The sequence below is a fragment of the Crocuta crocuta genome, unplaced genomic scaffold, assembly GCF_008692635.1.
Source record: "Crocuta crocuta isolate KB4526 unplaced genomic scaffold, BGI_CrCroc_1.0 scaffold219, whole genome shotgun sequence".
In the NCBI taxonomy this organism is placed as follows: Eukaryota; Metazoa; Chordata; class Mammalia; order Carnivora; family Hyaenidae; genus Crocuta; species Crocuta crocuta.
The window spans coordinates 3224309-3250175 of record NW_027551572.1 but is presented as its reverse complement, the minus strand read 5'-3'; the positions used below and the strand labels follow the sequence as shown (position 1 = coordinate 3250175).

General features: G+C 40.5%; 1 protein-coding gene across 1 annotated transcript in view; it reads right to left on the bottom strand.

The window, feature by feature from the left end:
* Positions 1 to 413: 413 nt before the first annotated feature.
* Positions 414 to 25867, bottom strand: part of CERS6 (ceramide synthase 6) — a 222673-nt gene continuing 197219 nt past the window's right edge. The window contains exons 9-11 of the mRNA XM_077751179.1: positions 4726 to 4882; positions 4164 to 4187; positions 414 to 1693 (exon numbers count right to left, since the gene is read on the bottom strand). Coding sequence (XP_077607305.1) covers positions 1541 to 1693; positions 4164 to 4187; positions 4726 to 4882 — 334 coding nt within the window. The 3' untranslated portion in view covers positions 414 to 1540. The remainder of the gene's footprint in view (positions 1694 to 4163; positions 4188 to 4725; positions 4883 to 25867) is intronic.

Below are 25867 nucleotides of genomic sequence, written 5' to 3'. Positions count from 1 at the left end.
GCTGTAAGCAGGACATGCGCTCCCTACTATTTCTGCTGTTGTCTTTACTATCCCCTGACTCACATTTACCTTATTGCACCATGGCTCCTGACTCTTGTTTTGTTTCTGAAATAAGTGTTTGTAATACCTTTTTATTCCCTCTTACCTAGAAGTGGAAGTAGAGATAAAGTCTTTGGTTTATGTGTATGGTTTTCTTATTTATACATAAGTAACACTGCCATGTAGGAGGCTACAGCAACTTACTTTTCAGCAATCTTACTGCTGATACTGCCATAGTCTAGTAGAATTTTTATTGTTTTTTTTTTTTCTGGAAATAGCTTTATTTGAATAAAAATTCTTAGAAACTGAACAGATCTTCAGAGAAGCAAACCAAAGGGCTTCAAGTGCAACACTACTCAGTTTCTAATAACAGGAGAGTCACTGTGGGTCATGTTTAAGGAGAAAAGACAAAGAATAAAATCGTCCTCCTCCCATTGGCTTTATTTTGCTCAGAAAAACTAGAAACAAGAAGATCAAGTACTAGGTAGGGCACTTCCTCGAATGTTGGTTGCAATAAAGTGCTTTGCACTAGAGGTGACCTTTGCCAACTGTTCAAAATCTCCTTTGCTGTCCCAAAATATGCTTAGCTTCTTTTTTTCATGATATGACAGAAGACTGTGGTAATTATAGGGATAGTGCTGAAATCTGCTTGAAATAAGCTGTTCTCTGTTATTGTCAGATCAACGGACAAATTCCCAATAGTAAGAGTGACTTCATCGTTTGTAACTATGACCTTAAGCAAATGTCTTCCTTCAGAGCCAAAGCACTGACCTCATGATAGGGAATTAAAAAAAAAAAATCTCTGTAACTTACAAAGTTTATCTCCAACTAGCTATCATACTCACTAAAGAAATCGTGGCCGTTTGCACAAGAAATAATACCTATTCCAAACCATACTCTTTAATTTGAACTGCTAATTGACCATAAAGAGTGACAATTAAAAAGCCTAACTCATCCTGATTAAACTTTACACGGGAAAATGGTCACTGAGACTATATAAGCAATTTCAAAACAGGCACTGTAACACAAAGAAAGCAAACCTATTTGGAGCTGTAAGAGATTCTTGCACTGGGTTTTGCTTGCTCTAAGTGACAAATTAAGCTGATGCTCCTAGCGAACTGAGTTACAGCAATAGAAAGGGGTAGAAGCAGATGGAATATCTCCCTCACTGTCATGAACCCAGAGAGTAAAAGGAGTGAGGAAACCCTCTTTTGTCCACAGATTTACAAACAAATACGAGATATAAATAATATTCTAAGACAGTACAAATGCAAATACTGTTCCCTTGTGTCAATTACATACAGCATGCCTACATATAGAGAATGGTAATTCTTTTTCATTCACAGACAGGACATATGGCAGTGCACTATTCAAAATGCTTTGATATTCCTAATTTTTGTTTCTGGTGCTGAGATATAATGAAAGGAACTACATTTGCAACTTATGAAATCCTTCCAGGAACAAACAGTTCACTTTGTTCGGGACTTGTAGTTTTGAGTAATTAATCATCCACGGAGCAAGACCCAGTCAGGAGATACCCATTGGTACCACTGGTCCCGTTGGTGGTGGTCACAGTGTGGGGGTTCTTTCCTGGAGGTTCTGAATCTTCTTCATCTGAGCTAGACTCAATATCACTTCGATCATCCTTGGACACCTGTGGAATGAAAGAAGGTGAACGTAACCAGCTCCTAAGGAATCATTAAAGTACAGCATGCTCAGAAGTACATGTAATCACACATGAATGGAAACAGATCCAAAAGTTAAAAGTCAAAAAGGGTAAGAGCATTGCATAATAGTAAGTTCTCCTTCACTGGAGAATATATATAATTTGAGTGACATATAATTCATATAATTTGAGTAACAAAGTCAGTTCTCAAGGATGGTGGGCAGATTGGGGCATCAGAGGGAACTGGGCTAGACAGGCTGACTTCTTTAAGGTACCTTTAGGCAATGAGAATGTACTAGACTATGGAATCCACTCTTACTGGCAAAGTACTACACTATACTATTGGAATGGCATTACAGAAATTTGGTACAAATGGATCAATTTACTCTCTGATGATCACATTCTCCATGAAAATCCCATAAAGGATTAACCACACTAATGGAGATATTCACTAGCTTAGATCATTTAAAAAGTCATTCTTATTTGGCTTTGTAATGCATTATTTTGTGATTTAATTTGTTTTCCTATTCTGTCTGCTAAAATTAAGCAGACATTTTGTTTTATATACTATGTAACAACTAATGGCAGCAGGAGGCATTTTTGGGAACCTGCTGGGTGAAGTCTAGTTGAAATATTTCCCAAAGAAAATCTATTGACCATTATTCCAAGGTTCTTCATCCTCCACGCAGTCTCATTACATAATGAGGACCACAAACCCTGGCACCAGCATATAAATCTAGGCATTACCATAAAGGACAAAAAAAAAGTCACAGGATAACAAAATATTCATTTAGGGAGGGCTTAAGAAAATCCTCACCTACTTTTAAAATTAAAATTTTCAATCTCCTACCCGGTCTAAATTATGGTAAACAGTTTTACCCAACAGGCCTTAAGGCCCCTGAGAACCTGAGCACTGTTCACTTATTTTCAAAGTGGGATAGCAGTAAGGACCTGGGGGCCTGGCTTCACTGGGTTTCCCAAATCTAGTTGCCTGTGGTTGTCTAAGACGTGCATTGACAGAGTCTCTTGGGAGGTACATCGGAATGAACTGGGGGCTTTTCTGTGTCACATCCTCTCTGTGCCACCACTGTCCCCAACGTGAGAAGCCATCATTGCTGCAAGACAACGTCAACTCTGTCGGGTGGGTGTGGACAGGACAGTGTGTGAACATGCATGCATGGCAGTTGCTCCTTTCTAACCAGAAACAACCAAATGAAAATGGACTTCACTCCATTCACAGCCCTCTGAGATGAGACTGAACTCAAAAGGTCCATCTCCAAGATTTAGATACAGAAAAACCAAAAGGACTGAATTATTTAGGATACTTTAACTTTAAAAAAAATGGGTCACAAAGATAACATGATAGTAAAGCACCACTACATTAAGAAATCCATTAGTCATAAATTAAGCTGCTAAGAGGAAAGAAAACTCCAGTTGCAAAGAGTGATTAATTTACATTTCCATGCTTAGTAAGATTATTTTTAATTGCATTTGGAAAAAAAATCTATACTTCTGTTACCTACAAGGAAAGGAATAATTTAGCATGTTGCAAGATAACCCATAGAAAAATGCTGTCCATAACACATGGCCACGACAAATTCCTACTGTTCTGGGTGAATAGCACTGGCAGTTAACATATTCTGAAGCCTGAGACTTGCAATAAAATAAATAACCATCTCTTTGTAAGACTGAGGAGTAATTTGGAGAGAACACAAGACATCTGGTGGAAACAGCAATGCAATAAAGAGACCAGTAATGGAATCTGCTGTGCTCTCGCATCTCCAGTTACTATTATATGATAATATTGTGCACATGGATGTAATTTGTATCCAAATGAGGAAAGGGGTGTTTTTTTTTTTTTAACAGAAATGCATGCTCATTTTAAAGAGGAAGAGGTCACAGAGAAAAAAAATGAACTTTTATCTCCTAACAGTTAATTGGTCAAAATATGTTGGATATATATTGGTCAAAATATGTTGGACATATAAGAGCTGATGCTGCGAACTGGCTTCATAGTATGTGACTAGATGTCTCCAGCTCCGTGGAAGGGGCCAGGATGAAGTGGTCAGGGCAGAGCAGGCAGACAGCTGATGCTCCAACCTCTACGCTGGACCACGTTGAACCTTGCCCCAACTTAGTTCTGTTTTTCCTACTTGACTTTGGTCTATTTCTATTTTTTTTTTTAGCAAACATGCTAAACACCAGTAAAAAATTTCCTCTCTCCTCCTCCTGGATTGTGCAAAATTTAGCAGGATGCAAGCTCACCCAAAGGGCACGGACTGAGCTGTTTCTGGTATCCTTTGTACCTGGTGGGAGCCACATCTCAGTTAAAGCCTCTGGTCAGTGCCAACAGGCTAGCCAGAACAATATGCATGGAAACAAAAGCCTGGGTGCCCCTCCAACAGGCGAGAGCAGCACCCAGGACAAGGACAGAGAGAGAGAGATCTGAGGAACTTACATGTAAAGGGTTCCACTTCCCAGCCTTCCAGGGTGGCAGAAGGAAGAGAACAAACAACAAAAGTAAGAAAATGTCACAGAGAACATGCTGGAAGAGCCAGTGCTCTCAAGAAACTTTATTTGAATCAGCCTCATGAGTCCCTATTTAAACAAAGAGATTTAGCTAAGATTTATTGGAAAAACCATAAATGGACATACTGCATCAAGCAACCCTTTTTATAAAGGAAAGAAGTTATTAAATTACTCCTTGGTAGCAGTTTAATCAGAGAAGAACCATGGGAGACAGAGGGAGAGAAAGAACACAACAAATAACATATCATCATTAAATCTAGAATTACAAATACAGATCAGTGGGAATCATTATCAGAGCGATGCCACAAGTTAAAAAAAATTAACCAAACAGAAGAAAACACAAATTTGGTTTGTGTTTCTAGGAGGTTATGCTAAATCATAAAGAAAAAATGCAAGTTTTGATGAATTTTGAAATAACAGTATTCTTATTGATAAAGAAGAACCCAATAAAACAACTTTCTGGGACATATCAGAAACAGGTTTTATCTTACCTTGCCTTTTGAAATAGCTTTGCAAGCTATTTTTATGATCAAGTAAGACCAGAAGCAGTTCAAGCCTTGTACTAGCAACAGCAGTAGGTTAAAAACCCACCAGGAAGGGTAAGGCCCGACGATCTCCCAGCTTTCAAATAATGTGGTATTTAACACCCTAAGGAAAAAGAGAAAGTGATCACTTAACACAGCAGTCCACTTCGCCTTCACGGGAACTGCAGTTAGTGCACACCAGCACAGGCCAACAATATCTCGGCCTGAAAGGATGCTCTGAAATGCGACCAGGTACTTGGAAGAGTCCTCGCTGGAAAGGTTTCCCTGGTTTCTTAATGCTCATTTTAATTCCAGCTGGACCAGTGTACTTCTGCTCCCCCTTCACTTCTGTTGTCATTTCTTCCATTAATTTCCATGAGGTTTTGGGTTGTCGTTCTCTCTCTCACTACTTGTCAAAAAGCCCGTTTTGTCTTCATCGTTGCTTCTGGTCTTTAAGTAAGTGTGAGGGATACCATTTGATAACGCTGCATTGCAAGAACAAAGGTTAATCCCAGAAACGCCAGTTAGGGAGTTTAAACTGTATGCCTAGTACAGTGGTGGTTAGAATATACTTAAGACCAAGCAAAATGTATCGTAAATAATTTGTTCTCTCGTAATCTACTATCAAGACCAGGATGGAGCAGCCACCTGGGGTAGGTACCGAGGGTTGGTTTCAGAGCTTTACTCTTGTCCCTGCTGCGTCCTCTCCGATGCCTTTAGAAGTTGATTCATGCCTTCTGGACTCATATTATTGCCAAAAAGAAGCATGGCACCCACGGAATTTCGCCATCACTCTGACTTCTTTTCTTTCCTCCTAAGCTTACTGCAGGGCTTTGTCTGGAGATCTAAGGATGTTGACCAAACTCATCTAAGTGTATTTCCCCCATCTGCCACTGCAGTGCTTGCTGGGACCTGGGGAGAGGCTAGGTGGACAATACTTAGTGGCTAACGGGTAGGGATGGAAAACTCAAAAGACATAGGCTACTCCCACAAGAACAGAAGACAGATATAAAGAAAATTTTAATATAAGAGTGTGATGTGGGGCGCCTGGGTGGCTTAGTCGGTTAAGCGTCCGACTTTCGCTTAGGTCATGATCTCGCGGTTCGTGGGTTCAAGCCCCACGTCGGGCTCTGTGCTGACTGCCAGCTCAGAGCCTGGAGCCTGTTTCAGTCTGTGACTCCCTCTCTCTCTGACCCTCCCCTGCTCACGCTGTCTCTCTCTCTCTCCTAGAAATTAAAAAAAAAAAAAAAAAAAAAAAAAAAAAGAGTGTGATGAGTGCTTTGAGGAGGTTAAGAAAACTGCTTTGTTCACAAAAGGAAAGAAACTCACTTAATTTGCACTTGGGATGAGAAGTAAAGAAAAAAGGAGTGGATAGTAGACACAACTAGGTTCCCATCCCTAATTTCAGAAACCCACATTTATAGGCCAGAAGGAGATGCACAAAGTATGTTTCTGATCCTGTCACACTGGTGGTCTCCTGAGACCAATGCAGAAAAATCAACAGTACGGAATTGAATTTTACAATTCATTCTAAGTGTGTTACTCTGTAACATAGTACAATTCATTCTGGTGGAAGGGGACTAATATTAGGAAATCTGTTAATATAATGTATTACACATCCATAGGACAAACTGGGACAAACCCAGTTATTTCAGTAGCACTGAAAGACATTTGGTAATGTTCAATTCTCCACCGCTGATGTTTAAAAACTAGAACTCAAAGGATTTCCTTAATATGATTTTTAACCAACTCAAGTGAGCTGTTGTCACCATATTTAACAACACCAGAGTTCCTGCCTTTATAATCAGATACAAATCACGGACAGCCAGCATCACCATTATTAGTTGACACTATTCTGAATGTTCTGGCCATTGAGTATGGTATAAGGTCTAAGACTTTATTTCAAGTACATAAACATCAAATTTCTATAACTATTTTAGAAACAGCAAGCAATCAAAATTTCCAATTATAGGAAATGGTTAAGAAATTAGTTTTCATTTTTATTCCAGAAATTATGAACTCACTCAAGTATTAAACACGTTTTAAGAGTTTCTTATGATAGAGAAAAATATGTAATATCACCTCAACTTCATAAAAATAAATATTGTTGGCCTTTGAACCACACAGGTTGGGGGGCACCAACCCCTCATGCAGTCAAAATTCCATGTGAAACTTTTGACTTCCCCCAAACGTAACTACTAATAGCCTACTGTAGACTGCAAACCTTCCCGATAATACAGTCAACATATATTTTGTTTGTTACATGTATTATAATACTGTATTTTTACAATAAAATAAGCAGGGAAAAGTATTAAGAAAATCACAAGGTGAAAATTCACTTACAGTACTGTATTTATTGAAAAAAATCCATGTGTAAGTGGACCCATGTAGTTCAAACTTGTGTTGTTCAAGGGTCACATATACACATAGAGAATTGCACATATATACACAGAAAAGCCAGAAAATTATAATTCCTTGAAAGGAATTAAAGCCATTATAGAATTTCTTTGGTGAATTAGGGAATTTAGCATTTTCTTCTTTACATTCTTCTTTTTCCCAAATCCATTACAAGTAATTAGAAAAAAAATACAAGTTATTATTTGTTTTTAAAGGAGCACATTAGGATAAGCCTACATTCCAGACTTGTTCATTATCCCAAGAGGCAATCATCTCTTTACACACCAGCTTGCCAGCCCAGGGTCAAGAGATCTAAGTAAGGTTCAACTCTCTGGCAGCAAAGGAGGACCCATGCACCTTACACTTTTCTCTCTCCAGCACCTTGCAGAACACCTAGAAGTAACATGCTTGCTGGACATGTTGGTTGACTGTGTGTGTGTTTAGTAATCAAATAAATAGGCATTCACAAGGCAGCTCTGGAATAATAACAACTTTATTTCAGAACCAGCCCTGCTTCCTGACATACTGTATGTTCTGACATTCAGAGGAAACCTAGTTTCATTTGAACAGAAAGAGGTCCTGTAGAAATAGCAACAATGATTGCATCATGCGATTCATTATAAATCAGCCTTTGCTGGATCACAGGTTGAGAGCCTTTTCACCATTATGATTTACTTGGCTTAATTTGAACAAGGTGTCATGCAGTCACTGGTGACACGGCATTCACATTAATTTCTGAAACGCTGCATCAGAATTCATAGGCTTTGCCATGACAATCAGTGGCACCTCTGAGATCCTGCTCAAAAGTAATGGGATTTCTTTGAAAATTGACTTGGATGCCTGCAGAGACACTTGGGAAAATGCACTCAGTGCACCAAGGGGATATATCTCTCTGTGAGAAGCTTGGTAAGAAAAACAATATATTATGAATTTAAACTGGGGAGAGAGAAGATATCGTTATGCTACCTGCATTCTGAAAAACAGCAAATTCAGGAAATGGGGCCTTGGTTTAGCTACAGAATGTCTGATGAGGAAACTGTTCCTTTTGGTCAAACTGTTGAAATGGTGATTACAGGATTTTATCCTTTCTTGGAGGTTAGGGTTGGGGTATGTACTCTAATGATGCTATTGCAAATATATGGAGATGGAGCTCTGAACAGGGGTTATCTCTAAGCACTGACACAGAGAGGCTTCTGGGATGCTGGAAACGTTCCAGATCTTGATCCACATGGTGATTATGAGGATTATACATATGTAAGCTTCACAGATATAAAAATGTATCAAGCTATATACTGAACAGTTGTGCACTATACTGTGAATCATACCTCAATGAAAGAAAATGGAAAAAGTACTCTGTGGACCAAATGCCGTCAACCTCTGGCTTGCATAATTACCAGTGTTTCCCACCTCCCCTTCGCCCCCACAATAATCCAGGTTCAACAGATGGCTTCAAAGAAAATAGATTATTTTTTCTTTCCCAAGTAATGGGCTACAGTGTCAAACCTACTGCTGCTGCTCAAATCACGTGGTAGTTTGGAGCCATTCAGGGACCAGAAAGGACCATTTTCCTTTTCATTAATGTTAGGCTCACTTAACCACTAGATGGCACATCACGCATGTATAAAGCACACTCAAATAGGTCTATTCTACCAGAACTGTCTGCCTAGGTGTGGCTCCACCCACCCCCCAAAATCATTTGATCTTCGGGTTACACTCTTCTTTCTAAGAATCTTGCTAAACAATGGAATGAGGAGGCTTCAGTCTGCAGTTATTTCTTCCTGCATGACTCCTGATGCTTTGCAGGGCAAAGCTGAGCTCCAGGTAATTTTTTGGTGATAGGCAGATGTACCAGTTACTACCTCAACAGATAGTTTAGCCTTGATGAGTTATTTTAATGGATGTTTAATGAATTAGAAAATTTTAAGTTGACTATGCCTTATAATTACTTGTGCTCACACTTCCCTTTTTATAGATTCTTCATCTTAATTTAAGATCCTAGGTCAGGGATACGGACATTCATGCACGGGAAAGTTTACAACCTTTTTTTTTTTTTTTTTTTTTAAGCAAAAACACAGATTCCTTTTAATATATTTAAGGACTTATTCATATTCTAAGCATTAATGTGACTTTTATTCTCCCCTTAAGCCTCAGAATTCTGGACGTCTCATAATGTAACACAGCACAGTGTAGAAAGGCCTTCACTGTTGTCTCATTTGGAAAAAGTATAACCAATGCTTCATTTCTTCATTGTTATGACTGCCAACTCAAAGTTTAAGTTCATTATCTTTAATATATAAGGTCAGATGAATGGTCTCACTTTTGGGCTCTAATCTTACTTTTAAAATATTATAGGAGTTTAGAGGTAGGACCATATAATGGTGATTGAGATTTAAAGAGAGACCCAGGTTCTCTTACTATGTGAGTGAGTTACAAGTGAATGTTTATGATGAGCCCACACCCCTGACCACAGCAAGCAACCACAAACTTTGCCTCACTCCTTCTCTCCACCCCTACCAAAGAGCTCGATCTGGGCCTTGGGTTGGGGGTTTCTGGAATGATCTATATAAAAACCCCAAAAATAATTGGACCCATACCTAATATCCAAAGAGAGTCAAGATTCTTCTCCAGAAGAATCAGGGTCAGGGTCTCATTTTGAGTACAGTTGCCTAATGTAGAGTAGAGTAGATTAAAAAGTAAAATTTGCTTTACAGTCAAAATTAAGGTGTTCCTTATTTCAGAGCTTTCGAATGGTCTTGGCTTTGCTTTCCCAGACAGACTTCAATATATTTCATGATGTGTGGATCTCTGGCATATATTTTCATTTGAACCTACATAAAACACAAATGCAAAGTAGATCTGACCTAAACATGGTCAATAATCTACTGGTATGTTTTGCTCATGTTGAAGTAGATGCTGATAGAAAAGCACATAAAATTTACTCTGAACAGAAAGGCTGGGTACTTAATACCTGAAAAAGAAGAGCCTGACCATTAATTCACTGTGATATGCAATGCTCTTTTTCCTGGTTCTCCTAAGGTAATAAAAGCTTGAGACCTAAACAATGATCTCGCTCAAGTGTTGCTTCGTCAAGGCTGCAAAAGGCTTAAAACCACACTTGTAATTTTCTTTTAACAAGATAGTCCCACCAGCAGCTCAGATTTTTCCAAAATGCTGTAGTCTGTTAGCAAGTTGTTTAGGAGGAAAGCTTTGGGTAGCTTGTAGCATGGGTACCTAATTATTTTTAATAATAGATTCATGAAGTTTGTAGTAGACAGAGAAGTAATTTCTCTAACAGGAAGCTCAACTTGAACATGGATGGACCATCTTTTATTTAGCAATGGACATACCCATTCTGCCATATTCCTGTCTGAATAAAAGACTGTGGGGTCAATCATTTATTTTTATTTTTTGGTCCTAGCTTGGCCAGACTTAGGAACCGGTCACTTACACTCTTGCAAGTGGTGACTTCCTGGCTGGGGCAGATGTTTTTCTCAAAATTAGTCACTGTCGTCATGGTGCTCCATTACTGTCTGTCTGCCTGAATTCCCAACCCCTCCACTACCTGGTCCACTTGTCTATGTTACTGATCTGTCAACCTGAGACCCTCTAGCTAAGGTCGTGTCCTTCAGAATGTACCTGATTCCGACATGCTTGTTTTCAACACTCTGCCTAGCTCTTTGTGCCCACAAGCCCCTTAAAACAGACTTTTGCTTGGTTCTCTATAGCGATTCTTTATTGAATAATTACTGTGTGTTGAGCACTGTGCCAAACATATTAAACACACTGTTTTACTTAGTCCTTTCTACATCTCTGTGAGATCCCTGTATAGTAGTAATACTTATACTAGCTAATATTTATTGAGCAGTAACTATATGCTAGGAACTGGGCTCAGGGTTTACATGATTCATTTAATCCTAATATTTTTGAAGTATCTGTTTTACAGATGAAGGAACTAAAACACAAGGAAAGTAAATAACTTTTCCAAGGTCAGATCTAGTAGGTGGGGGTCAGCTGGGATTTGAACCCACCTGTCTACTGGTCTGGGCCTACTATCCCTGCAGTCTTTATTCAGCTCCTCCAGACCTTTCCTTAGTCATTCACCCTTGGACCCGGCACAGGGCCAGTCACTGCCATGTTACAAACACACCTGTGCTTTAGCAGTTGTGCTTCCTATGGCCTGTCATTCTCTGTTCTTCTCTCCTGAGACTTTTATCCCTTGGGTTCATTACCTGCTTTGTGATAGCTATACCCTTCTTGCTTAAATGATCCATTTGGGCTTATTTAACTGGTTTTCCCACTGTGGCCCACCCCATTCAAACCTTAAATCCTGACACAGAATGATCTCAATTACTGGACATCATATAATGCCTTTCACCAATACCTTGTCATGCATATGGAATATTTCCGATATAAAAGCAAAGATCTTGTTCTAAAAGTGGGAGAAAGTAGGAGAGACAGGCTTGTGCCTCTTGGATAGGTAGAATCTAAGAGAGTCTGAGATTCCAGGAAATCATTCTCCAGTTTCCTAAAAGAAGTATAAAACCATCACCCCATCATTGTAGAGTCAGGCTGGAAGACCAGGTTCTGAAACCTCTCCTTTCCTGCTCTTTCCATGAAGGGCTGCTTTGTCCTTATGTCTACTGTAGGGACCATTCCAAGCAAGGCCAGTGACAGGTAATGCTCTTGGGCCAACGTGGAACACGAGAATCTCACAGCTTGCCGTAGGAGTTCTTTGTCCTTTTCTCCCTTTTCCCTTCCCTTGGGGATCTGAGCCGTATTTTTTTGTAGCAGTGAGAGAAAACAAAGGCCAAACACACACCAGCGTGGAACTCTGGTTGTGAGATTCTTTCTCCTTTCTTCAAAGTTTCTGAGTCTAATCAATTAACTCTAAGTAGAAAAGACTGACCATCCCTAGAGTCCACTGAACTTGTTCCTGAGGGGAGCCACTGGGCTCTGGCAAGAAGTGCAGAAGGAAGGTCTACTGGTCTTGTAGGAAGATGTCATTTACAGTGTGGCTATTTACAACAGGCACATAGGCTGGTATAGTTATTTGCTTCTGGGGAGTGAATATCTTCCATTTGGCTTCCCATTCCAGGCAGTGGCTGGTAGCTGGGGCTATCTGCATTTTCTCATTAGCTATTTACATAGCACCTTCTGTGTGGGAATGGCTTTAAAGTCAGAAGAGTCTGCAGTGTGGTGGGTCCATGGTTATTCCCTTGATTGCAGCTCATGGTGATGTGGTCTGCACATACCCTAGAAAATGAAATGAGGTGTGCAGCACCCATATTCATGCCTATGTGCTGGGATTTCTATGGGGAGATAAAAAATGAACATCTCTGGAGATGAATGGTAAGCAAGCATTAGTAAAATACATCACCGTGAATCAACTGAACTATTTAAGAGAGCCTGAGTAATAGTAATACCTCCATTTGAAAGCTGTTCAAAGAATTTTCATGTTTATTAGACTGTGTCTCATTGATAATAACCATAAAATTGGCAGATCAGGTAAGACACCAACTTTTTGGCCAGGAGACCAGGATCTTAAAGTCTTATTTAATTATCCAAGGTCACAATATTGTAGTTTTGTTGTTTTTAATTTAAACAGATTATCGCTTGGTCTTCTCTTTTTAAAAATTACATCACAACAGAGGATATGTACTCTCCATAAAACTTTTAGCAAAGAGGAGTTAATAGGGAGGTTCAGAAGACATTGTGTTTGGGCTGGCAGGCTAGCAAGACAGGAAGAATGCAGCCCATCTGCCTCCTAAAAATCCCTTGAGAAGGTTCCAGTACCGTCTTGGCTCAAGGAGAATTTCCATATTTAATTATTCAGGAATCCACCTCTACCCAGTGCAGAAGCTTGAAGAGAGTTGGCCTTACCTTAGAAACTCTGTATCAGGACTTCTTGACCCTACCTTCATCTGTTTAGAGGCCTGTTTGTGAGATCTTTCTGCCCTAACAGTTTTCCTAGAGTGATGAGTCAGGTAACAGGTTAACCTGAAATTACTAGAAAAGAAAAAGATCCCCAAACTGAACAACTACTAATTATGTATTTTCAAAGAAAAACATCTATATCCTCACTAGTGTATACATGTTCTCTGGTCCTTAAGAAAAACAGGCCTACTCACTAGCTAGCATGTACCAACTGAGTGGTAGGTGTAAAAAGTAAGCTAAAGAATATTTGCTGCTAAAAAGTAGACCCTCTCTCCTCCTCCTTCCTGACTGACTTCCTTCTTCTTATATCCCATGTCTTCTTAGCTTTGAGACTCTGATCATAATTACTTCTTTCTGGAAGAAAGACCATATTTTCATAGGGTCTCCCCAGTGTTTGATGCCTGGCTTTCCAACTCTCTGGAAAACTCTGACTTGCATGATGTGTCTTGTTCATCTTGCATGATGCTCCCTGTCCTGACTCTGGCCCCTCATCCCTCCCCACACTAAGCCATGCCCTTGCCTGTAGGTAGAGATGGAGGGTAAGCAGTGCTTGCAGGAGAGGGGAAAGAAGGGTCTAGTTTCTGACTCCTACCTAGGTTGTATTAAACCTCACTCCTAGTTATTAGCTCTGTGTATGGGGATATGATTTGGTGTGTGGCATTTCTACACATGTAAGAAGTCACACTGTACTGGATTCTACTGACCTCATCTCTGGAAGTGCTGCCAGCACTTTTATTGTCTCTTTCTGTTTTTATTGAAATGTTTCTAGAATTCAATATTTAATTTTACCTTTGAGAAATATTCCAGAAAATTTTGGAAGTGCTGCTGCAAGGAAAAAATGTATCACAGGTCTGCAGTCTTGAGGGACACTGCACTGTACTCTTTATCAAGAGATACAGTAAATGTGTCTTAAAGAATTGCCTCCCTATAGTATACCAGAGCTGACAGAACCAAGCTGTAAGATGCAGAAAATCAAGGAAAATAAGCAAGCACCCACCACTCCCGCCACAAAAGGGGAAATAGAAAGAAAAGAGAGAAACAAACTCTAGGAGAGTGAATGCAGAGATTTAGACAAGAAAAATTTGCTTCTGCAGGCTTCAAGAGTTTGAAAGAAAAATAGCAAATATAAAACCATATGCATTGAACAATAACAGGGCAACTGATGAACAAAAACTCTTATAATCGTAGCATTCTGGCTAAAAAAAGAATAGAAATCATGTTAACTGGTAGTACTTCCAAAGAATGGACATGCTTGGAAGCGTGGGTGGTAAGTGAGCTTACATCGGAATCTAAGAACGGTGGTATTGAGCGTTATGTGTGAACCAGAAGTGTAAACACCTGGATTCTACACTCAGTCTTGCATTTACAGTTGCTATGATGTTGTGAGTCTTCCCCCCGCCCCCCACCCCAAACCAAAGTTTCCTCATCTAAAAATAAAAGATAAGATGATTACTAAATGTTCTTTAAACACTAACATAAATAGGGATACACATTCTTATGTTTTTAGATTTATCTAAAATTTGATGTTTTCTGATTATTTTCTCCATGAATAAGAGACCCACATCATTGATGCGATCCTCTCAAGTGAGTGACACTCATTTCTCTGAATCTAAAATGGGACAACTAAGGCCAAGAACATAGGAAAGGTTTTGTTTCATTTTACTTCTAGAAACATGGGGAAAAGTAAGAAAGTAGAGGGGTACCTGGGTGGGGTGGCTGAGTTGGTTAAGCATCTGATTCTTGATTTCAGCTCAGGTCATAATCTCACACTTTGTGAGATGGAGCCCGGCGTCAGAGCTCTGCACTGATAATGTGGAGCCTGCTTGGGATTCTCTCTCTCCATCTTTCTCTGTCCCTCCCCAACTCATTCTCCGTCCCTCCCTCTCTCTCTCTCTCTCTCATTCAAATAAATAAACAAATAAACTAAAAGAAAGAAAGTCAAAAGCAAGGCAAAATGTTTAAAATCCCATCTTTAGGAAGGGGCCAACGAAGGCTGTAAGGCCTTGAGAAACTGCCATATTTATGACAGCAAACCTCTGCATAACTCTGGCTCCAGGTACTCTGAAAGAGTGGGGGCAGCCCTAGCTGTTGGCATCAGGGCATTTTTTATCTGAATACAATGGCTACAGAATTCCTTAGTAAGCACTCAGCTAAGCTTTCTTGCAGCTGCCAGCTATGTGCTGAGTTCCTTGCTGGTGCATGCCGTCAGTTGCTTCTATGTGCCACCAGGCAGTCAGGAACACACACGTGACTGGGTGTGACTTGTCGCTGGAAGTATACGCACAGCCCCTGGTTCACATTCCTGTCCAAGCCAGCAACGCTGGGAGCTACCAACAACCAGTTTAATGATGTTGCTCTCTTTTATTTTCAATCTGTATGAAAGACTTGAGGCACAGACTGTATAACTTGACGCCGCTGGACACATACCACTGCCAAAAACGATATTCTTAAGATTTCCCCTCTATGATCAGTATATACCGCTACATGTTGACTACAAAAAAAAAAAAAAAATGACATTTCCAAAATTAACAAGACACCCTGGGTCCTCTGTCATCAATCCATGCAACTATATCCCTGACGGGAATTTTAAGATGAATAATACTCTATACTCAAAGACCTTACACATAAGAGAAGGAGAATAGATATATGTATGGGTTGTTAAGGTAGAGTATCTTAATAGAATAGGTGTTCCAGGCAAAGGGAGTATGTTGAGCAAAGGTTTAGGTAGCCTGGAAAAGCAAAGAATGTACACAAGGAACCAAGAATAGTTAAAACTGGGTAGCTGTCATGCAGTCGTGAGAGAAGGAATGTTGGATTGCATGACTTTGTGGAAGGTCTTTCTTGCTAGGAAGAGAAATTTGAATTTACAATGGATAGCAAGGGAAAGTCCTAGATGATTTGGGGATGGGTAGGATGGGGCTGGATTAGCCTGATTTGGAAACAATCTCATAAAAACTGTGTTTGGAATGGTTTCCATCAGGAGAGGGAGGCTACCACAGAGACCTTGGCAAGAGGACACAGGGTCTCAGAAACAAGAGGAAGGGAGAGAATAGCATCTGTGAGAGACACGGCTGCTCTTCAGAAATAGTGCCCAGTGACTGGAGCTCATGGAAACAAATACTCCAGAATAGTGCAGCGCAGAGGCAGAGAAGGAAGAAGAGGAAGAATGAGATGTTTCATGTGAGAACAAAGCCCTGATTTATTTATTGAAATAGCACTGGCTCACATAATGAGAGTTTATACCCCATCAACCAGTAGTGCTCTGTGTTCTGGTATAGTACCCGGGTGGTGCCAGACCACATCCTAAGTAAGCCACATCCTCAGTTCTTTTCTCTTTAGGAAGGTAGTCAATTCACTTTTAACAATGGATTGTTAGTATCCTGGAAAATAATAAGTTTCCTGTCCATCTTAAAGCCCCCAGGTTCTTTTCACCTGATACTTATTGCTGTAACTTCACATGGTGTATTGGCCATTAGTATCAGCTTTGAGGTAATAGGGTTTTTGATCAGGGTCACTGCTATCATCGATATTTAGCTGAGTGACACACACCTATCTTTTGTATAATATGGAGACAAGCAAAGATAGCAAGGGAAGCTTGGCTAATTGTTTGGTAACCAAGAAAGTTAAATGGAATTTGTTTTATCTTTAATTAAGTTTGTACTGTTTGTCCAACACAGCCCCCACTGTGGGGGATCCATATTAGTGTGCCTTACAGAACTCCTAATCTAGTTGGGGAGCAGGGGTCAGAATATAAATTGGCAAACTGCATTTTGTGGGTAATGTTACAATATGTATCAAAATGGGCACATCCAATGAGCCTGTGATTCTATGTCCAAACATTTGCCCTAAGGAAGTAATCAGGGATTTGTGAAAAGATTTAGCCATAAGGATGTGCACTCAAATACTATTTATAACAGCATACTACTAAATAATGTCCCAAAATAGGGCGCTCATAAATAAACAATGACCTTTTAATAAAATGAAATAACTCAGCAGCCAATAAAATTATGTAACAGAAGAACATTTAATGAAATAGAAAAATGCTTATAACACAATGTTAAAGGAGAAAAGCAAAGCTGTAACACACTGCGTGCAGAATGATCCCATTTTGGTCAAGAATAAGATGTAATTTCAAGCCCATGAAATGTCAGACATAAATACATCAGATTATGAACAGTAGTTACCTCGGAACTACGGGGCTGGGATTTTTCATATCCCATAAAATTTCTATTAATGAATATTTAACTATAATACGTATATAATCACATGAATAAGTTGAGTTTAAGTTAAACTTTTGAGGAAACCACATGAGAATGATAATAGAGAGCTAAGTGCTAACAAAAGCCACCAAAGGTCTTAACTGGGGCAAAGAGTGCACAGATTTTCAGAGCCACACGGATTTCCCAAGAGCCCCCTGCACTAAGTCTCAGAGCACAGTTGGGCAGCCTTGCTTGGCCAGATGCAGTTCTCCTCAGAGCCCCAGCTTCCTGCTCTGGATGAGAAGATAGGAATGGGCAGCACTTGTCCGCAGCGGCTCCCGCTGCTACCCCCTGACCCCTCAGGCTGGCATCCTGTATGTGAGGGGGAGAAGGAGTGCTCTCAGGGAGTACTGAGGAGTGAGGCCAGGGAAAAGCAGGGCACCCCAGCCACGGCAGAGTTGCTGGCTATCTGGGGTGGGCTATCCACAATGCTTGCCCCAAACACAGATGCTCTGATTACCTCTGAAGAGAGGAAGCAGCTCTGTGGGCTCATTCGTGGTCAGGGGTGGGGGATTCTGAGAGAGTTGAGAGGCCAACTTAAACACACGTCATTAGCACATCTGATCAATTCTGTCCCCGCCATGTGGGTTTGTTGGCACGTTTGGAGCTGCTGTCTGAGTTCCTGAAATTTCAAGCTTGGTAACTGGCCTAAGAACTGTGAAATGTGCCTGGCCTCTGCACTCACCTTCTGTTACTTTATTGTTTCATGGTTTTGTGAAAAAAATGTGCTTGGCAAGATATAGGCGAGAGCTTCTGGAAACCAGGGGTACAATACCCACATGAGCTTGTCTTGAGGGGGAGGGAAAAATGGAGAAGGGAATGGAGAAAGGGAGAGAAGGGGGAACGAAGGGGGAGAATGGACTGCTGGGGAAAGGAGGGGAGAGAGGAGGAGACTGGAGATCTGCTTCCCTGAGGCATGACCCGTGTCTGTGTCTTGAATGAAGGCCACAGGCCTTACCCAAACTCAGCCTGACATTTAATACCACCCACTTCTGGGATTAAATGTTACACTAATAAAAAGAGAGCCACAAGATAAATAATCATGCCTTCGAACTTGGGAGAGGGAAGTGCCCTTGCGGAGCCTAGGGCCTGAAACTTGAAAGCTCCTTCCACCTGTAATTTCCAGGATGGGGATTTGCCTGCTGTGACTTATTGGCTGGCAAACTCAGAGCAAGTGCATATTTGAACAATCCACTGAGGAAGAAAGAAACACAAATCCTTTGCCTGGGAGAGAGGGAAGGCAAACCAGAGCCTTCCTGGCCTGACTCCAGGGGCCTCTCTCAGGGAAGGCGTGCAGGCTCAGGAGCTGGGGAGCAGAGTTCTGTTACAGAAATCCCTACTGCAAACACATCAAAGTAGGGATCCTAGGGTCAGTCGTTTTATCTGGTAAAACTCATCTTTTAATACTTAAAAGACAGCATACAGAGTGTCTGGGGCAGGGGAGGGCTGTGGTTTCTATAAAAAGCAAAAAAAAAAAAAAAAAAAATTCACTGAAAGGACAACACACTCTATCTGCTCCCACTAGTTATAGTATTTAGTTGTACTTATCCATTTAACCTCAATTGCCTCTTTCTATAGTCCCTGATCAAAAATAGAGCGCTTACAGGGGTACCTGGGTGGCTCAATGGGTTACATATCCAACTCTTGGTTTTGTCTCAGGTCATGATCTCAGGGTTTGTGAGTTCGAGCCCTACATCAGGTTTTCTCTCGCTCTCTCTCACGCTCTCTCAAATTAAATACACTTTAAAAATAAATAAAGTTTTTTTTTTTTTTTAAAGAATAGAGTGCATACAGTCACAAGCTGAATATAAGGCTTCTACTCTCACAGACAGAAACAGCAATAGCCAAGGCCATACCTTAAGTCACGGAGGATGGTTTTTACACAACACTGGCTACCTGGGTGTGCAGGGCCTAGCACCCTGTCCGGAGGTGTAAGTGGCATTTGAGCAGCATCTGAAGCAGCTGTCATTCACATACACCACAGATGCTGATGAGACAAGCATCACAGCTCAAACGAAAAGTGGGCAAAGGATATGAACACAGTTCACAAAAGAAATAAAAATACAAATGGTTCATGAAAACATGGGTGGAATGTTCCACTGTGCTTATAATCCAATACACACACAATTAAAACAAGAGCTCTGGATGCTAAGTCTTAGGGGTTGATGTGTAATGATGTCTGCAGCCCAATTTCAGATGATTTGGCAAATGCAAGAGAAATGCAATACTGACAAATGCAGGTGAGGAGTATATGAGCATTCATTGTATATTTTCAGATTTTCTATGGATTCAAACACATTCAACCTAATCAATTTATTAAAAGAGGTAACATTTAAAATATCAAATCATCATATGTGTATAAAAAAAGAACACAAACCACTGTGTTATTAAACATAAAGTAAAGCAACACTTATATGTGGCCAGATGTAAACTGGTGAAATATTTCTAGAAAATATGGCTATACATTTAAAGAATATTTTTAAATGATGGGGCACTTGAGTAGCTCAGTTGGTTGAGCATCCAACTTTGGCTCAGGTCATGATCTCTTGGTTCGTGGGTTCAAGCCCCACATCAGGCTTGCTGCTATCAGTGCAGAGCCCACTTCGAGTCCTGTTTCCCCTCTCTCTACCCTTTCCCTGCTTGCTCTCTCTCAAAAATAAAGAAACATTAAAAAATATTTAAAAATGATTTTTATCCTCATAAATTTAGTTATCTATCTTTACCTTTTTTTCTTAAATTTTTTAAAATTTTATTTTAGAGAGAGAGAGTGTGTGTGCTAGTGGGGCAGAGGGGCAGAGAGAGAGAACTTTAAGCAGACTCCATGCTCAGTGCTGAGCCCAATGTGGGGCTTGATCCCATGGCTCTGGGATCATGATCTGAGCTGAAATCAAGAGTCAGATGCTCAACTGACTGAGCCACCCAGGTGCCCCTGCAATACTGTTTATAATGGCAAAAAAATCCCAAATAAATGGTTAAAAATGGATACCTATATGGTAGGATATTATCTACACATTAAAATCACGTCTTCTATTTCATGACATGGGAAAATCCTCATAGTGTAATGAAAAGTGAAAAAAATTATTAAAATTATATGGTGTATGATCCCTAATTTTCATATATATATGTCTCTCTCTATATATTTTATACACACATGTATAATAGGAGGTTAAAAGAAAATATTCCAAAGTATTCATGTTGGCTACTTCTGATTCCAGGGACGGAAAATAAAATTTTCTGTATTTTACAAATGTATGTATTATTCTTAGAGAAAACATTTAAAAGTCTTTTTCAAGGTGATTGTATAAGAAAATCTTATACAGTTGGTTGGCACAGGTCATGATCTCATGTGTGGGATCAAGCCCCACAGTGGGCTCTGCACTGACTGCTCAGAGACTGCTTGGGGTTCTCTCTTCCTCTCTCTCTGCCCCTCCCTCATGCTCATGCTCATTCTCTTTCCCTCTCTCTCTTTCTCTCTCTTGCTCAGTCACTCATTCACTCACAATAAGTAAAAAAAAATATTTAGGGAAAACAAAAGAAAATCTTTACCCTTTCAAATTCAAAAACAGTGTCAGAGGAGGAAGAGGCCAAGCCAAATCTTCACTGCCAAGGCAGAACACCATTAGCAAGGCCCTAGCACACTGCTAGAAATGTCCAAGGCAGAGTGCTTCTGGGATGAAGCATATAACAAGTGCTCTACAAATACCATTTTTTTAAAACAAATATTTTTGGTTAGCAGATAAACATGCATGTGATTTCTTAACTATGTATATTCCAGGGTTTGGATAATGGATAATATTGATTGAGAATGCTCAAAATCAACTTTTAACTGGGATGGTGTTTTTCAAGGTAAAACTAATCTGCCTTAATCTGCAGAATTCAGAAACCTGGTTTCTCCACCTCCTACTTTGTGCTGTGTGCTTTAAGGAGCCTGGTCTGTAAGCTGGCCATTCCCAGTCTGGCTGCTCACTGGAATTCCCTGAACATGAATTCATAATCAGCTCGCCATAACCAGCCTCCAGAGTCTAAGTTCAGTGCTCTGGGGTACAGCCTGGATGACAGAATTTTTAATAGGTTCCTGGATGATTTCAATGTGCAGGCAAGTTTAGGAACTAATTCAGTAGGATTTTTTCTCTTTTGTTCTAATTCCCTTTTGTACTCATTTTTAAAAAATTTGTAAACAATTCTGAATAACATTTTTACTGATCTATTTCTGCTGTCAACAGATTGCAGATTAACAGATTACAGGTCATTTATGATTATGTGGGGGCTGAATGATATTTACCAGGCTCTGGGGCACCTGGGTAGCTCGGTCAGTTAAACGTCGACTCTTGGTTTCAGCTCAGGTCATAATCTTATGATTCATGGGTTCAAGCCCATGAGCCCATCAGGCTCATTGCTGACCATTTGGATCCTGCTTGGGATTCCCTCTCTCCCTCTCTCTCTGCCCCTCTTGCATCTCTCTCTAGCTCTCAAAATAAATGAATAAACTTTAAAAAAAAAAGAAGATATTTACCAAGCTCTGCATGAAATGTTATAAATTTTGTTCTCCTCCCCTACTTTAATGAGGACAATAGAGTCTTGAGCATAAGAATTCCAAATTTTGAGGTTTCAAACTGCTCTAACTCAGAGATCCCTGAGGACTTCACTCTTTGGAGCTCCTTGCTTACCCCTCAAAGCTTATTTTTAACCCTCTAGGATTTTGTAGGAGTTGTCCTTTGAAGAGAACATGAGTTTGTACAGTCATTCAGACAATAATCAAACCCCGATGCAGACAGGGAGAGGGTCCATAGGGACAGATGAAGCCCAAAGCCAGAGAAGTTAATATGCCTTTATTCCTGCTCATTGTAATTCATATCAAAAATGATTCCCAATTACAAAACGATGTAAGAAAATTCCCAAAAATTCTTTTTCTTTCTTTTGGCATCGGGAATCGGTTAATTATTGATGAACAAAAATATTTTTTAAAAATGTTTATGGCCCACACTGCTTGTGTCCTAAGCATATACTTCATCAGCCTGTTAGGCATCGGGCATGGAGTGTCCTTGGTGTGACTATTTGTGCTTCTTCACCCAGGTATGACGACTTGAATCACCCAACATCCACATTGCTAAAGAGAACAGGTTCACTACAGACTTTTAGTTAATAAAAATATTCCCCTTTCGATTCAGTCAATATTATCAAGTTGCCCAGTATATATCACTAGGCTTATTATGTTTCAAACACCAGAAGAGAATGGATAAAGGGAGATTTTCATGTTGATTTTGGAGAAGCCACTCTTACAAGTCTCCAGCTAGCAATATACTGTCTCTTCACCTTCCTGGAGCTGCCCTCCCGTCAGAATGGCAAGTACAAATGTGGACATAGGGCTGCCATTTCATTACCCTACTTCTCTTGCTGGGAGGGTCAGAACTGGCCCTAATAGTGTGAGACCCTGGGGGGAACTATGCCCTCCTCACCTAAGATATGAACAAGGGAAAACAGTCCACCTGGAAAGGCAACCGAAGTCCCAAATCAGCACCCATCCTGAGGAGGCGGGTGTCAAAGGCAGCAAGGAGCTGTCCTACTGCTCTGTAGCAGTGACGCTAAGAGGCTGCAGGGACACTCATACTTATTGGAATCACCATCCTGCTTTAAACCTTCTAATCACCACCCACTGCAATTAGAATAAAATCCCAAACACCTGCCAAGGCCCACAAAAGTCCCTGATCTGGACCTCTCTTACCTCTCCAACCTCAACTCCTACTCCTCTTCCTCATGTCCATCAAGCTTCTCTCTGTTCCGGAAATAGCCCGTGGCTATTCCCACCTCTGGGCGCTGGCATTAGCCATGTCCTGTGCCTGGTCTCTTCCCAGGACTTGTCCTGTGATGTGTGTCTCATTTTTTCATATTTTCCTAAGATCTCATTGTCTCCTACTTCAAAGTATGAGCTCTAAGTATGTGATGACTGTGTGCATTTCACGTGCTTTGGATCTGCCAAGGCACTTGTGAATTCTACAGGATACTTGGTGCTGATAAAGGGTGGATGCCTGATCCGTTCCCATTCCAGGACAACTGGCAGCAGACACGGCCCCCACTTCAGCAGCCCAGAGCATCCCTGCTGGATACAATGATGTACAAGCACAGACAAAACTGGGCTGCTCCTCACACTTGCCTTGCCATATTTATACCCACAGGCATAACTTTTTAGTGCATTGTGCCTTGATAATTGTTTTTGGCCTGTTTACTGCTAAGACTTTAGTTTTTGCAAAAGCATTAGATACGCAACAGAGAAAAGAATGAGAACATTAGGCCCTTGAAAATAAAATTATTAGAATGTTGGGCAATAAAGGGAATGAAACCTCACATTGAGGCTAATACAAAGTGACTTTGGAAGCTGTTTCAAGTGAATACCCTAAGATGCAGAACTGAAGCAAAGTGCGATGGCAATGAAATGCTATGCGTTTTTAGCATTATCCACTGTGATTTGTTTTTCCCCCTGCAGAGTAAGACAAATGACAGTCAAGTCAAAGCTCAATTTTTTTTTCCTTAAACCTCTGACTGAAGTTAGGCCTTCAACAAAACTATGGAACTGTCAAGAATGTGTTCATCCTTTGAAATAAATACCATGCGAAGCTGACATTTTCAGATGCCAACTGTTTAACGTTGAAACTTCTAGGTTATTTACATACACCTGCACCAAGGAGCCAATGCTCAGAATACTCCTGCTGGGGCTCCCTGGGGCACAGTCATGTTCAAGGCCTTTGGATTCAGATGGGGACATCCCTTTAACGTGTGCCTGCCTGAGATGGGGGCTGAGGTCCTGAAATCACAATTTTCCTTATTTCTATTTAAACTTTGGTTTCCTTAACACCTTGCCCTCGTGAAACAAATGAGCACATAGTCAAAATCATGCTTATGATTCTCCACTTTGGTCTTCAAGCTAGGTTTGTCTTGTTTTGTTTTGAAGTGCTTCTACCCATATATATATAACTACCTGTTTGGTGCCTCCCCTTGGATATTTATGAGATGCTTCCAAAACATGATTCGTACTTTTCCTCTCAAACCTATTCCTATTATAAATGATACCACTACCACCACTATGTCTATTATTAACTGTCACATCTCCAGAGATATTAAATTTATCTCCAATTCTTGCAGATGAGGTTAAACAGTGAGTAGGTTATTCAGCCAATCATTGAGACAGAGTGACACAGTCAGGATTTGAACATACATAGGGTTTGTTTTTTGTTTTAATTTTTTTAACGTTTGTTTGTTTTTTGAGAGACAGAGAGAGACAGAGCATGAGCAGGGAAGGGACAGAAAGAGAGAGAGAGAGAGAGAGAGAGAGAGAGAGAATCTGAAGCAGGCTCTAGGCTCTGAGCTATCAACACAGAGCCTGACCCAGGGCTCGAAACTACGAACTGTGAGATATGACCTGAGCCAAAGTCAGACACTCAACCTACTGAGGCACCCAGGTGCCCCTGAACACACACGGTGTTTGTGCAGAGCCAGTTCTGCTAACCACGATCTTCTTACTTCAGTTAATGGCTTCAGCTCTCCTTGGGTTGCTTAAGTCAAAACTGTGGTATCACCTTTTTGTTATCACACTTCCAACCCCTTATCCATCCCTCAAAAACTAATGTGCCTACATGCTTGCTCTGTCTCCTAAATTCCACTGGGATCCATCCGCTTCTGTCTACCACTGCTGCTCCCCACTCTATGCACAACCGCCATCAGCACCTGACTCGGCAGTTGCTGTAACAAGCTTCTAACTCGCTCCCTAGTCAGACTGCATTGCAAGATGACCACAAACAAAAAGACAACGTGAGCGATGAAATCATGTGGCAGTATTTGGTCAGGAGGTGGTCATCCAGATAACCCCGAAGATTTATACTTAAAGAACGGAAACTATTACTGCAAGCAATTTCGAAACACTTTCTCGATTCCCAAGTAGGTCATGGGCCCCAAGTGGCCAAACTGACCCAGACTCATTCCTCAGATGGCAGCTTCAAATTTATGTCTTGGGGACTCAATCTGTGACCCTCAGAATAGGTTAGATCCTCACGGTAGCCCATATGTCTTCATAATACCAATGTGACTGCTGTGATTGGTGTCTGCCTCCCCACATTGAAAGCTTGATAAGGGCAGGGACTGAAATAGCTGCCTTTTCATTACTGGTCTCAATTGTCTAGCAGAGTATTTGGCACATAGTAAGTATGCAAATATTTAAGAATTTTTCCATAATTAGAATGGCTTTAGTATTTTCTAAATCTGAAGGTAATATGTATCATGTAGAAATTTCAAGCTATCTAGGAAAAATTAAGAAAGTAAAGCCAATTCCTTTCCATTTCTTTCTTCAAATTGTGCTTGATCCATATTTATTTGTACCTGTGTGAACCAACTTTGTGTGGTTTAAACAATGTGTATGTGATTGAAAGTCCATGGAATTTTTCCCTCAGTAGGCAACAAATATGTATAAATCCCAGAAAAGGACACAAGGCTAATCTTTCCCTCATTCTTTTTTTTTTTTTTTTTTTTTT